Source organism: Perna viridis, chromosome 11 (assembly GCF_037379345.1).
Source record: "Perna viridis isolate PV_CMFRI_1.1 ecotype Kerala chromosome 11, ASM3737934v1, whole genome shotgun sequence".
Classification (NCBI taxonomy): Eukaryota; Metazoa; Mollusca; class Bivalvia; order Mytilida; family Mytilidae; genus Perna; species Perna viridis.
Window position 1 is genome coordinate 20,523,362 of NC_142455.1, and position 11,251 is coordinate 20,534,612.

The 11,251-nt window shown below is 29.8% G+C and overlaps 2 protein-coding genes across 3 annotated transcripts; one reads left to right on the top strand and one right to left on the bottom strand.

Annotated features, from left to right (window-relative positions):
• Positions 1-33: 33 nt before the first annotated feature.
• On the bottom strand, positions 34-4,482 carry LOC148603288 (uncharacterized). Its single transcript, XM_088552293.1, has 8 exons — positions 4,213-4,482; positions 3,375-3,421; positions 2,652-2,748; positions 1,717-1,767; positions 1,346-1,375; positions 982-1,005; positions 538-582; positions 34-222 (listed from the first exon to the last, which is right to left on the bottom strand). Exons 3-8 carry the CDS (start codon positions 2,737-2,739, stop codon positions 149-151), a joined length of 312 nt encoding a protein of 103 aa, XP_088408419.1. The 5' UTR covers positions 2,740-2,748; positions 3,375-3,421; positions 4,213-4,482; the 3' UTR covers positions 34-148.
• Positions 4,483-5,610: 1,128 nt separating this feature from the next.
• LOC148603289 (uncharacterized) lies at positions 5,611-9,552 on the top strand. Of its 2 annotated transcripts, none has more exons than XR_015916473.1 (5): positions 5,611-5,747; positions 7,510-7,609; positions 7,838-7,972; positions 8,619-8,854; positions 9,214-9,552. XR_015916473.1 is itself a non-coding variant. In XM_088552294.1 (5 exons), the coding sequence occupies exons 2-4, from the start codon at positions 7,510-7,512 to the stop codon at positions 8,750-8,752; spliced, it is 369 nt and encodes a 122-aa protein (XP_088408420.1). In that variant the 5' UTR covers positions 5,611-5,747; the 3' UTR covers positions 8,753-8,754; positions 9,214-9,552. The 2 variants fall into 2 exon arrangements, 1 of the variants encoding a protein (XP_088408420.1); XM_088552294.1 differs by having other exon boundaries at positions 8,619-8,754.
• Positions 9,553-11,251: the final 1,699 nt, after the last annotated feature.

Below are 11,251 nucleotides of genomic sequence, written 5' to 3' on the forward strand. Positions count from 1 at the left end.
TTCAAATTGGAGATTTCAAAAGGATGACATACATATTTTACAAACTTTTATTCAAAAGTACAAAATTAATCGATGATTTTACTCAATCATCAGTTCTGTGCGTACAATAATGTTTTTCAGCATGGTTAATTCTGGTACATTTAAATGTTTACATTTCGCTCAGGGCATACCACATCCATGGGAATCCAGCATTGTTGTATGTCGTCCTCTTGCGGTATGCGTCTGGGGAAAGAAAATTAGCAATTCAAACGAATTTTCAATATCAATTAATGATATAAGATAATATACAAAAAATGTTGATAATATATAATAAAGTTTGCACTAATTTCTAACATTTGTGAAAAAAAAATCATCTCCCAAAACGTACAAAAAATAATGCGGACTCAAAACAATACTTCTTCTTGTAAAACGAAATTGTTTATTATCGTTCAGAAAATTTGAGAAATGCAACAATTCACTGATATGGAAATATGAAGTTGGGAAAAGTTTTAAAAATTGAAAATTTAGTAAAACTGAAAAAAATATAATGGTACATACAAGATGGCATGGGAGGATAGTACAACTGGTTTGGCATTCTTGTCCCTAAAAATGAAACAAATGTATTAAGTGTATATGTAAACAACAAAGTACAGAAGAAATAATATAAACAATAAAAGATCGCTATCCGCCTATACATTTTCGTTTTAACACACACTTTCAAAGATATAATTTAAATGAAAATGTGAGTACTGCCATAACATCATTTTAACTACAAATTCATTCACCTTCCCTTGTATAAAAAACCAAAAGATAATAGTAGATCAAAATTTATTATCTCGAAATATAAGTAATACTTCTCTCTTCGTTTGTAAAGCAATCTACATATTTTATGTAACTTAATTTGAAACATGGTTATTTTATTACCTTTTTTAAGACCTCATTTGAGTTTTTCAATTCAAATTATAGATTTTTTTTAGGTATAAAAGCTGCTTTAATACTCACTGACTCTCCTGGTGTATGTGTAACCTACAAAACAACACATGGATTTCAGTCTGTTGCAAAGCATGAAAACATAAATTTATTGAATATTTCTATGACCAAATTATCGTTCCTTTCATATTTGTTTTCAGTCGCCCGATTTCTAACAAAAATTATCCTTCGCTTGAATTTCAAATTGTCCAGGGTCGACAGGTGTTAAGGATAGATACATTTTTATATGTCGTCAAAGCCAGTACAAATTCGATGGTAAAGTCCTATACTACCGCTTCTAATTGGCTCAATGCTGCATTTACTTTTGTTAGTTGTAAATTAATATGTCTTAACATGCATTAACTGCAATCAAATATAAATATAAGAAGTCACTTACCTGGTGGTAACATTCCTGGGTAGAAAGTATCTGAAGAATATAGAAAGTGAAAATATTTGATTTTAATCCCAAACTCCTCGTAGTGCCTTTCAATTCTAGAAGAATTAACTCCGATAATTAAACACCGATGCAAACATCTTTATTTATAGTACATTTTATAATGTGCCTGCCCTATATTAGTATCTCAATCATTTTATAAAATCAGACAAGCATTATTATAAAAAATGAAGGTAGAGCTCTTATGGATTTATAATGTTTTAATATTGCATTTTGATTATGTTTAATGTCTTGATTCTTTATAAAAAGACAGTATGTTTTTCCTTATTTATAGGATATATATGTGTAGTTAACAAGTTAACAATTTTACTTACTAGAATCGACTCCCGGAAAGTGTCCTAATGTGTCTTTAATCGATAATGGATCTGCAAATATTGGCCCAAACTATATTTTATTAGTTTCGACATGATTAAGTACAGCTGTGCTTTAAAACCAAGTAGAACCTTATTATTACTGGTTCACACATATCTTTTACCATAAAATTATTCTATTGAAAATCCTTTAGGGGACCTTCTAGGAACTGTATTCGACAAAAGGGCGCAAATAAAAGTTAGGCTCTGGAGATATAGAAAAAGATGGGAACTTTTCTCACCGGAATTGTACACTATAACCAGTCAAAATATTGTAAAGTATAGAGCAGATCCAAATAAATGAGTTTCGTTAGTTATCTTGAGAGATGATCCCCTCCCTGCCTGAATTTTAGATAGACCCTTACTTAAAAATAAACGTTCAGTAAACATTGCACCAAACTATAAATATGTTTGTTTCATTTAAAATAAGAATGATAATAATATTTTGAAAAGTGTAACAATAAAGACAAATTAAAAAAAAAATCATTTTATCGTAGAATATATTATTCTTTTGTAAAGAGGACAGATGTGCACCGCATTTACTACCAGTCACAACAACTGGTTAAAAATGATTTTATACACAGGAATATAGCCGAAAATATACAGTGCAACCACAAGTATGAAATCTGAAAACATTTTTCATAAAATCAATTTGTGAAGACAAAAAAACAAATGAAAACTCAAAGACGTAGAAAAATAGAAAAATAAAAATACAACTCAACGGATCAATGAAACAAAGTAAACGACATTGATATCACATTGATGCAATAAAAATATCGATTCATTTTTGTTTTAAAATCTTTATATACTTTTAGAATTAAGGTGACTTTTCCTTGAAAGAAAGTCGATTCCTTTCTAATAGCTTGCCTTAATCTATCTATTTATGTAGACGAACATACCATTACTGCCGACCGGGACCGACATTGAGGAGACAACCCCCACCATTACCATAGCAACCACTAATTCAACGAGATACTTTAATTTCATTTTAGTAGCCTGAAAAAAAATATGTCTATATATTTGCCTTGTGTATTACTTTCAATATCAAATTGTTGTAACCATTTTCTTGTTCCAGTTTAAAACACGCTTTCACAGAATGTACGTTGTGAAATAGAATAAATAAATGATAAAAAGAGTAAAAAGAGAGCTTAAAGTCAGGAATATTTGTTCGAAACATATACAACACAAGGTTTTTCTTTATTCAGCAAACAGATGTTAAGACAGTGCTACGTGACGTATTCAAAATGTTCTAAGTCACTATTGTTTATTTTTTACTTGAAAAAGTGGCTTTATTTAGTACGTATAAACATTTATTCTTGATTGATTAATGGAAAATAGCGTTGAATAATAATTCCAGACCTAAACGACATTTTTAACAATTTCGTTAGTTTGCCAGATGCTGGTAGTCGGTAAAAAGTCTCAAAATTGATCGTCGACCCTAAAAAAGTCTATCACTTTGAAAAATAAAGTGAATAATTTATTATATTTCTTAAGTCTTTATGAATTATTTTGACAATACACGAGTAAATGATTAGTGGTTAATACGTTTAGATATAATCCATTAGAATTATACCAAATAAGAATACCTGACTTAAAGAAGAAAAAAAATAAAGTATACATACCTTATTCTTCTAACGTTTTGTGTAAAATGAGCCTTGCATACGTTTTGCTGAAAGTTAATGCAATATGTTACACACCCCTATATAACATAGTACTGTAAACTATGATTCAACTCACTCAAGTCAAATCCTCCAGCTGTTTGCATGTTTTGCGCAAAAGGATTAAAAGGAGATTAGATTTACGACTGTGTGTAGCTTGACAATATCTGTACAAAGTTTTATCCAAAGGGTGCATAATCGACCTTTTCACCCCATTTGTAATTTTATTTGCTCCAGAAAAGCATTAATCGCCTTTAAATATACTGTAAACAGAAACTGAGTGTCGATCAAGTTAGTTAAGGTGACTACTCTTTCGAATTTCCTCTAAAGTCCATAAATATTTCTGTATGTTTTCGCAAAAAAAGCTGCCTTTTATTGCTAACTAAAAATGAAATTTTATAAAATGTTAATCGACCACTACAACTAAAATCTTATTAAAACGTTATTTTTAAAGTTGATGAATTGACCAACACAAATGTTATACGTAATGTATACTGTGGCATAACCATACTTCAAACTTAAAAACTGTGTTGTTAACTATGAACAAAAATATATTTAAAAAATCTAGCTTGTTCCTGACACATCGACAAGAATAATCTAATAAAACCGTAATATTGTTTAAATTAGAAATATGATAGACCCTAGCATTACGTAATCACATGTACTGACAACGTGGTTAAAAACCTTCTTACATATAGGGAATCTGAACAGCACAAAATAATCTCACAGTTTTATTAATCTACATCGTTGTTCCAAGATATTAGCTCAAGTACGTATTGTAACATATGTAAACGATACACACCTAATCTAGGTTAAAACTTCATCGAAGTGGGTTTTACGTCCTCTTATCCTGTCCTATACCATGTGTTGTAATGTTCTTTTTTCAGAATGCGAATGCATCCAATCTCCTGTAGTTCAAACAGAACCATATTTCTCCAATTGGCACGCATGAAACTCAGATGAGGGGAGGCAAAGAAAAAGGATTGAATGACAATTAGTGCAAATTTAGAGTGGTATACAAAAAAACCTGCATGACAAATATGAACATTTTTGTCATTTGTTGTTGTCCTATGATACATTTAATAAAAGTTTAATTGAATGGAAAGAGTAAATAACCAAAATATGATCGCGAGTGTTGAAGAACGCATAGATTTAACGAGTGTGCGGAACTTGTTAAATCTTAATGCGTCCTGGGCACGAATGGTCACGTCATATTTTGGTTATTCACTCTTCCCTATTCATTACACTATTTATCTTTTAAATTTCCTCCATTATTCGGTGCTATTTTCAACATATATTTAAAATTTTGTGAACAGCCGATTTATACTAGTGTTGTGACGCTTTGGCTGGAGAAAATGCGTGAGTGAAATTATCGAATTTATTTCTTAGTGCGAGTTATCGGAAGTTTTGTATAGATTTTTCTTTTATGCCAATATCCTACAAAGACACCTGTCTTGAATGACAATACTATATCATTGAGTCTTTACTTTTATCAACATTTTTTTATTTCACTATTGGTTAAAATTAAAAACAAATATTATCGAATTAAACTTATATCTTTTATAATGAATCAATAAATAAATCTCTGTCGAGTAAACTGCCTTATGTGATTTACTTGGGATATACTGAGGGAAATGAATTATTATGAATATAAGTTGTATTATTTCTATACAACGATACACAAAAACTGATTGTTTTTTAAGATAAAGTGAAAACTACGCACTCAATGAAAATATTTGTCATAATGCTTAATATAAGATATAGCTCCTTTACAAATATTTGGTATGTGCATGAATGTTTTACAGTTTATCTTGCCGAATATTTGTCAATGAATCACAAACTTTCTTTTTACATAAGTGCTGGAAATACTTGCACATATATAAAACAGGTGGAATTGTCCCTAATTCGGTATTTTGTATTCTTGTTGCGATAAGGTACAAAACAATAAAGCTGGTGGCATAACCATAACGTATGAATGACTTGTAGACATAGACGCACCTTTGCCAAGGTAAAATTATTTTTTATGAGGATGACCCGAAATTGACATGTAAGAAGAATGTAACTTTTCCCACAAGACAATTATTCTAGTGAGATTCGTGTTGTTCCGTCTAACTTCGGTCATAAAATCATGTCATAAATATATTCGTATTAAACACTCTGGTCAACAAGCTTAATGAATATTTTCATTTAAGAAGGTGCAATAGCCATGTAGGTAATTAATCACTTCTGACATACTACCAGAAGTGATAATATTACTAATGAGGCGCCATTGTAAAGATTTTCTTGTAGGCTATTTAGAATAAGGTTACGATAACTGCACAAAACACCTCTCCTAAGGTAAGTATCTCATCTGTTAAATAATTGGGATGATTTCATTTCAGTCGTAAATTTGTAATGACGGTCGTTAATGACAATTTAATTAAATTAATGTCGTAAGACAGGGTTGTCTATTATCCAGTCTTTTATTTAGAAGTTTTGTTAAATGAGGTGGAAAAAAGTAACCTATTTTAAAACTGTTTTGTTTGTAGTAAGTTTAATATTTATTTTGATTAAAAATATAAATGCGGTTTTTGTTCAATTATTTTCTGTCAAAAAATATTAACGAGGACACATAAAACAAACGTAATAACTGGCATGATACACTGATACTGCATTTTTATTCCCTAATCGGTAATCGAAGGATCATTTCGACATCGACTTTCTTTTTATATTTTCACTATGTACCTGTTTTTGTAGAGGTACATGTACTACATAAATAAAAAAAAATAATTAACATTCTTGTCTTTTAAGGAATTATACATGTTTATGATGTACATGCAGACGACATACATGTAGTAGGTAACAATGCATTGTATTTGAAATTATGCAAGAGATTAGTGAGATTGACGTTCAACATTATAGTCTTCCTTGTGTTGAATAATCATTAGCTTTTATGGAGCATTCATGAATATTTTTCTTTCTACTGAAGCGAAAAGATGCAAATTAGTGTACAAATGGTACATATGATATCTTTTTTTCTATAAAAGAAAAAAAATCTTTATCAAGTGGCAGTTTTTGTAAGAATCAGACAAAATTAGATGGAACAGATACATACATGTCAAAAATCCACCGATTGGACAATAAAATTTCACTCAAGGAAGCTTTCTCTGTTTGTAAGAACCATTATTTGATCTCTGCATCGCTTGATTCGCTAAGAAAGTTTTCAATATAATGTTAGAAAAAGAGATTTTTGACAGAGTTATGTGCACTTGAAAGTGCATTTCAATGAAATAATAACTCAATTTACCATTGTGTTTTGGAGAATAGACAAATTAGTCAAATTAAACTTTCAAAATGGTGGTCTGTTTCTTACCATGTTTCGCCCATTGCCATATTCTTACATAGGCTGACACTTAAATACCAACAAATTCATTGATTACTCATTTCTACTATAAATACATGTAAGACTAACCCCAAATATTCAGTTGTCATTTGAATAATTTACCACAAGAATACGACCTGGTATTTTGTTATACAGGTCTACATATATGAATTTATAATGAAGAGGGCATGTAAATGTATGAGATCGTGTTGATCATTAAGGAATTTTTTACTAAAATATATGAAAACTGTAGAAAGGTGACATTTTTATATAACCATAAAACATCATAAATAATGTTTAAAATCATTTTTTAAATGTGCAATCAGAAATATTTAAACTTCTGACACAGAAGAAATGTATTATTAATATCTTTCTATAATAAAATCTATATTCAAACTTTTTTTATCGGTTTTTATGTAACACTTCTTATTAATTACAAAAATGATTTAGTCGTTAGTTTATTCAGATTCATGTACAGAATTTTCTTCACAGATAAATATGTTCATCAAAAATGAAGATTTCCAAAATGCAAGCTTTAGCCAGTGGAGAAATATTTTAAATCAAAATAGTGTGAAGAAAAAAAACTGATAATTGTGTAATCTGAGTAGAAAAATGTGTAGAGAAAAATATAAAATGGTAGCTTGGAAACCGGTCTCAGAAATTTAAACACAGCAATATGCAAAAGAAACCTCTGGGGTAATCAATTAATATTTTTATTCAATAAAGCCTTCTTTTCAGATGCCAAATATAGACTATGCTTTGTTTTTACTATTCGTGTGCGCCATAACTGGAGTTCAAATGCAATGGCGAAAGGAATGGAATACTAATTCAATAACTAGTAAGTAAGTGCACCAGATGTACATATTAAGTTAATGGCAGAAACAAGTGTAGCAAAAGGCAACAAATAGTTTAAACTTGAAACAATCTTCAATCATTTCACCGTTATGGAAGAACGAATATTTTTGGCGTAATTAATATTGACGTAAATGTTTGTATCTATTATATTACAATATCAATACCTGGACAACGGGAAAAATAACTGAATAAAAATGATTTATTCATTTAGATTGTCCACTACAAGCAGGATCGAGTCCAGAGGAATATTGGCACGTAGACCAATATAATAGAAGATATCGACGACGTTGTCCACCGGGACAATCTTTCTTCACCCATAAATGTGCATGTGACCATAGTCCACCCCGTAAGTTTTAGAAAAAAAATCATTGTTAAGCAATGTACCATTCAGATATATCTCCTCAACAACCGTAAAGCTATTTGAATTTATCCTGAACATCTGTGAGGTAGATATTTTTACTAGTTATTTAGGGAAAAAGTGTGTAAAATTTTTCCTACTGTTTTTCCGTAATGCAAACTTTACAAACGTCTTAATAGTTATTTCATGGGGTTATAAGGTATAAATACTAGGATAATGCAATTAAATCTCTGGGTTTTTTTTTCTTCACGTGCCACACCTTACATACATTTTGCCTGGTTCTAAGACAGAAAAGTACTTATATGTGGAACTCTACTTAATTTTTTTATCTTTGACTTGTATTCAATTTAAGTCAAAGTATGCGTAAGTGATAATTATAAAGATTTTCTTTAAGAAAAAAAAAACAACAATTTATATAACGACATAAGTGATTTAATTTTCTAAAAAATGTTGAAGGTAAAAACTTTTGCCAAAGCAAAAAGTTGTGTTATTCTTAGTCAAAAGAGGTTAATGTTTTCTTCGGAGATTTCGGAATAATAAATCTATTATTTTTTTCTGCTAATTCAAATAAGAAATTATTCTGTAAAATCAAGGTATATAATGTCGGTTTAAAATTTGGTTTGACTCTTTACAGCCTGTGACCTGAAAGAATCTGACAGAGGTCCTCGTTACTATGAACAGTACAGTAACGGTTATTGGTATCCAATGCCGTGTCCTAGTGGAACAGCCTTCAATCCTATGACATGTGGATGTACATTGTTTATATAGAGGTACATTTCTGTAATGCTATGACATGTGGATGTACATTGTTTATATAGAGGTACATTTCTGTAATCCTATGACATGTGGATGTACATTGTTTATATAGAGGTACATTTCTGTAATCCAATGACATGTGGTTGTACATTGTTTATATAGAGGTACATTTCGCTAATCCTATGACATGTGGATGCACATTATTTATATAGAGGTACACAATTCTTATATGAATATCTTGGAATTAATTATATCTTGATTAAGGCGAAAAGTTTATTCAAAATGTTACAAAAATGCGAATAACTTCTCGTTTGGGATCAAATAAAATAATCATGTTTTAAACAAACCTTTATATCTGACATTGTTCAATTCTGTATGTTGATATGGAAAAAAAAAAGATGCAAAAAATCTTCGAATCAGTTTTTTATTTTAGTTAAAGCTTAATTTTGAATTATACCTTTTTTTCGTTTTAGTCAATTCATAGTTATCAGCACTGGACTCGTATGGTAGCATTTATTCTAGCGTTTATGGAGATGGATATTTGTACTGGTACCTTCGTACCAGTAATGAGTTAGGTATTTTTCTTCTTCGAAGAACTTTCATAATCTAAATTGCAGAATAGTGTAATGCGTTTGTAACAATAATTCAATGATGTCATGTTTATTACTATCTTTCCTTATGACATTGCTTATGCTTTATATTTTAGCCATTGTTATAATAAGCAGCAGTAAGGTAATAGAAATGACACGTTATTGTGATATGTTCTATTTGTAAAATATATAACTAAAATAAATGAATATGTAAATAAATAAGAAACAAAAAAACAATATTTTCACTTTATTCCAAATGTCATGCCTTTATTGTTTCTTTTATTAACCTTTAGTTAACCTTGTGTAAATATATAGGTGACAAAAATTACAAACAAGAAGTTTGAAACCTAGAAATTTAATTATCTCTCAACAAAGAAAATAAAGATTTGGTGTTTATGATTCACCATGTTGATAAAGGCATATTATAATTAACAGGAAAAATACAATCAATTGAAATTAATTTGTAATGCTCTCCGTTTTTTTTTAACCTCATTCGAGAAAGTTTTGCAAACGCTCATTATCAATAAACATGGCTGTTAGTACGTTGGAAAAGCAACTTCATGTGAAAGATACAATAGAACAAGAAGATGCACGCATTGTCGTCCTAGGTATACCCCCACTTAAAATATAGCTAGTAAATATAGTAGTAAACACAAAAGAAATCACGTGTGTTTCTTTTTCTCATAAAAAAATAGGTTTTTGACAGAATTATCTGCACTTGAAATGTTTGTTTTCAGTGCATTACAATGAAATTATAAATCAATTTACCACAGTGATATCTTTTTTCCCTTGATTCTGATGATGCAAATAGTCCAATTAAACTTTCAAAATGGTGGCCATACCATGTTTTGATCATTGCCTTATTCTTACAGAGACTGACACTTAAATACCAACACATTCATTGATTATTCATTTCTAGTATCAATACATGTATGACTAATCCTTGGTTTGCGGAGATTCAAGTAATTTATAAGTTAATTAGTAATTATTGTAATAAAAATCAAAGGTTATGGTATCAAACTGAAAAAAAAATGTTACTGAGTTTTAGTATAAAACAGGGTTGCCTTTCCAAACATACCAGCCAAATACTATGTTTTGAAAAAAATATCAAGCACTTAGAAACTAGCACAAGATGAAAACATGCGTAGAGGAGGTGAAAAAAAGAAAAATAATAAAACATTTCCGATTAATTTTCTCGCAATTTTAATTCCTATAGTTTGTGCAACATAAAACATTTGAATATCAGCCTTCTGATAATGAGAGTGAACCAAATACGACACAGGACTGAAACGTTCGGGATACCTTTCTTCATTTGAATTACACCTTTTTACCATTACATATATTAAATCCCTCTATGAATAAATGCTTAACTACATTCAAACAATTTATCCATTAAAATTCAACATTTAACTTCAAGTTTAAAAAAATAATAGACAGGGTTAACCTGGTGTGCGAAAAAGTGCGCCTAAATGTAAATGAACAGAGCACCCTAAACTAACATTATTACATGTAATACTGACTTGTAATAAAATTGAAATGCAAGTAAAACTAAAAGGGTTTTCAAGCCAATTAGCCAGGAACATAAACAAAAAATGATTAAATCACATTCAATGAAAGAAAACTAATAGGACACATGAAGCAGGAATCCCAGAAGGAAATATTTATAAATCTTGATTACCTCCCCTAGATCACTGAAAAATCTGCATTCTTGTATTTATACATCGTACTATGTACTTCCTTAAAATGCGTAAGATGTATATTAAACAAACTTTGCTTAAACATATCGTTTCGTTGATTTTTTTTTATTTGCGTTTGCTTCAGTTCCTAGGTAAATTTTGAATTTGCGATTTAGCTTCAAGCAAAGTTACTGTATAAATAGAACTAAAATATGATTTATCGTTCTGTGAAAGAATTAATCTTT

Coding starts and splice junctions, on each gene's coding strand:
- LOC148603289 (XM_088552294.1), top strand. CDS start 7,510: ATGCCAAATATAGACTATGCTTTGTTTTTACTATTCGTGTGCGCCATA. Junction 7,610..7,837: donor GAATACTAATTCAATAACTA/GTAAGTAAGTGC, acceptor TTATTCATTTAG/ATTGTCCACTACAAGCAGGA. Junction 7,973..8,618: donor ATGTGACCATAGTCCACCCC/GTAAGTTTTAGA, acceptor GACTCTTTACAG/CCTGTGACCTGAAAGAATCT.
- LOC148603288 (XM_088552293.1), bottom strand. CDS start 2,739: ATGAAATTAAAGTATCTCGTTGAATTAGTGGTTGCTATGGTAATGGTG. Junction 1,768..2,651: donor GGTCCCGGTCGGCAGTAATG/GTATGTTCGTCT, acceptor CAATATTTGCAG/ATCCATTATCGATTAAAGAC. Junction 583..981: donor CACATACACCAGGAGAGTCA/GTGAGTATTAAA, acceptor TTTCATTTTTAG/GGACAAGAATGCCAAACCAG.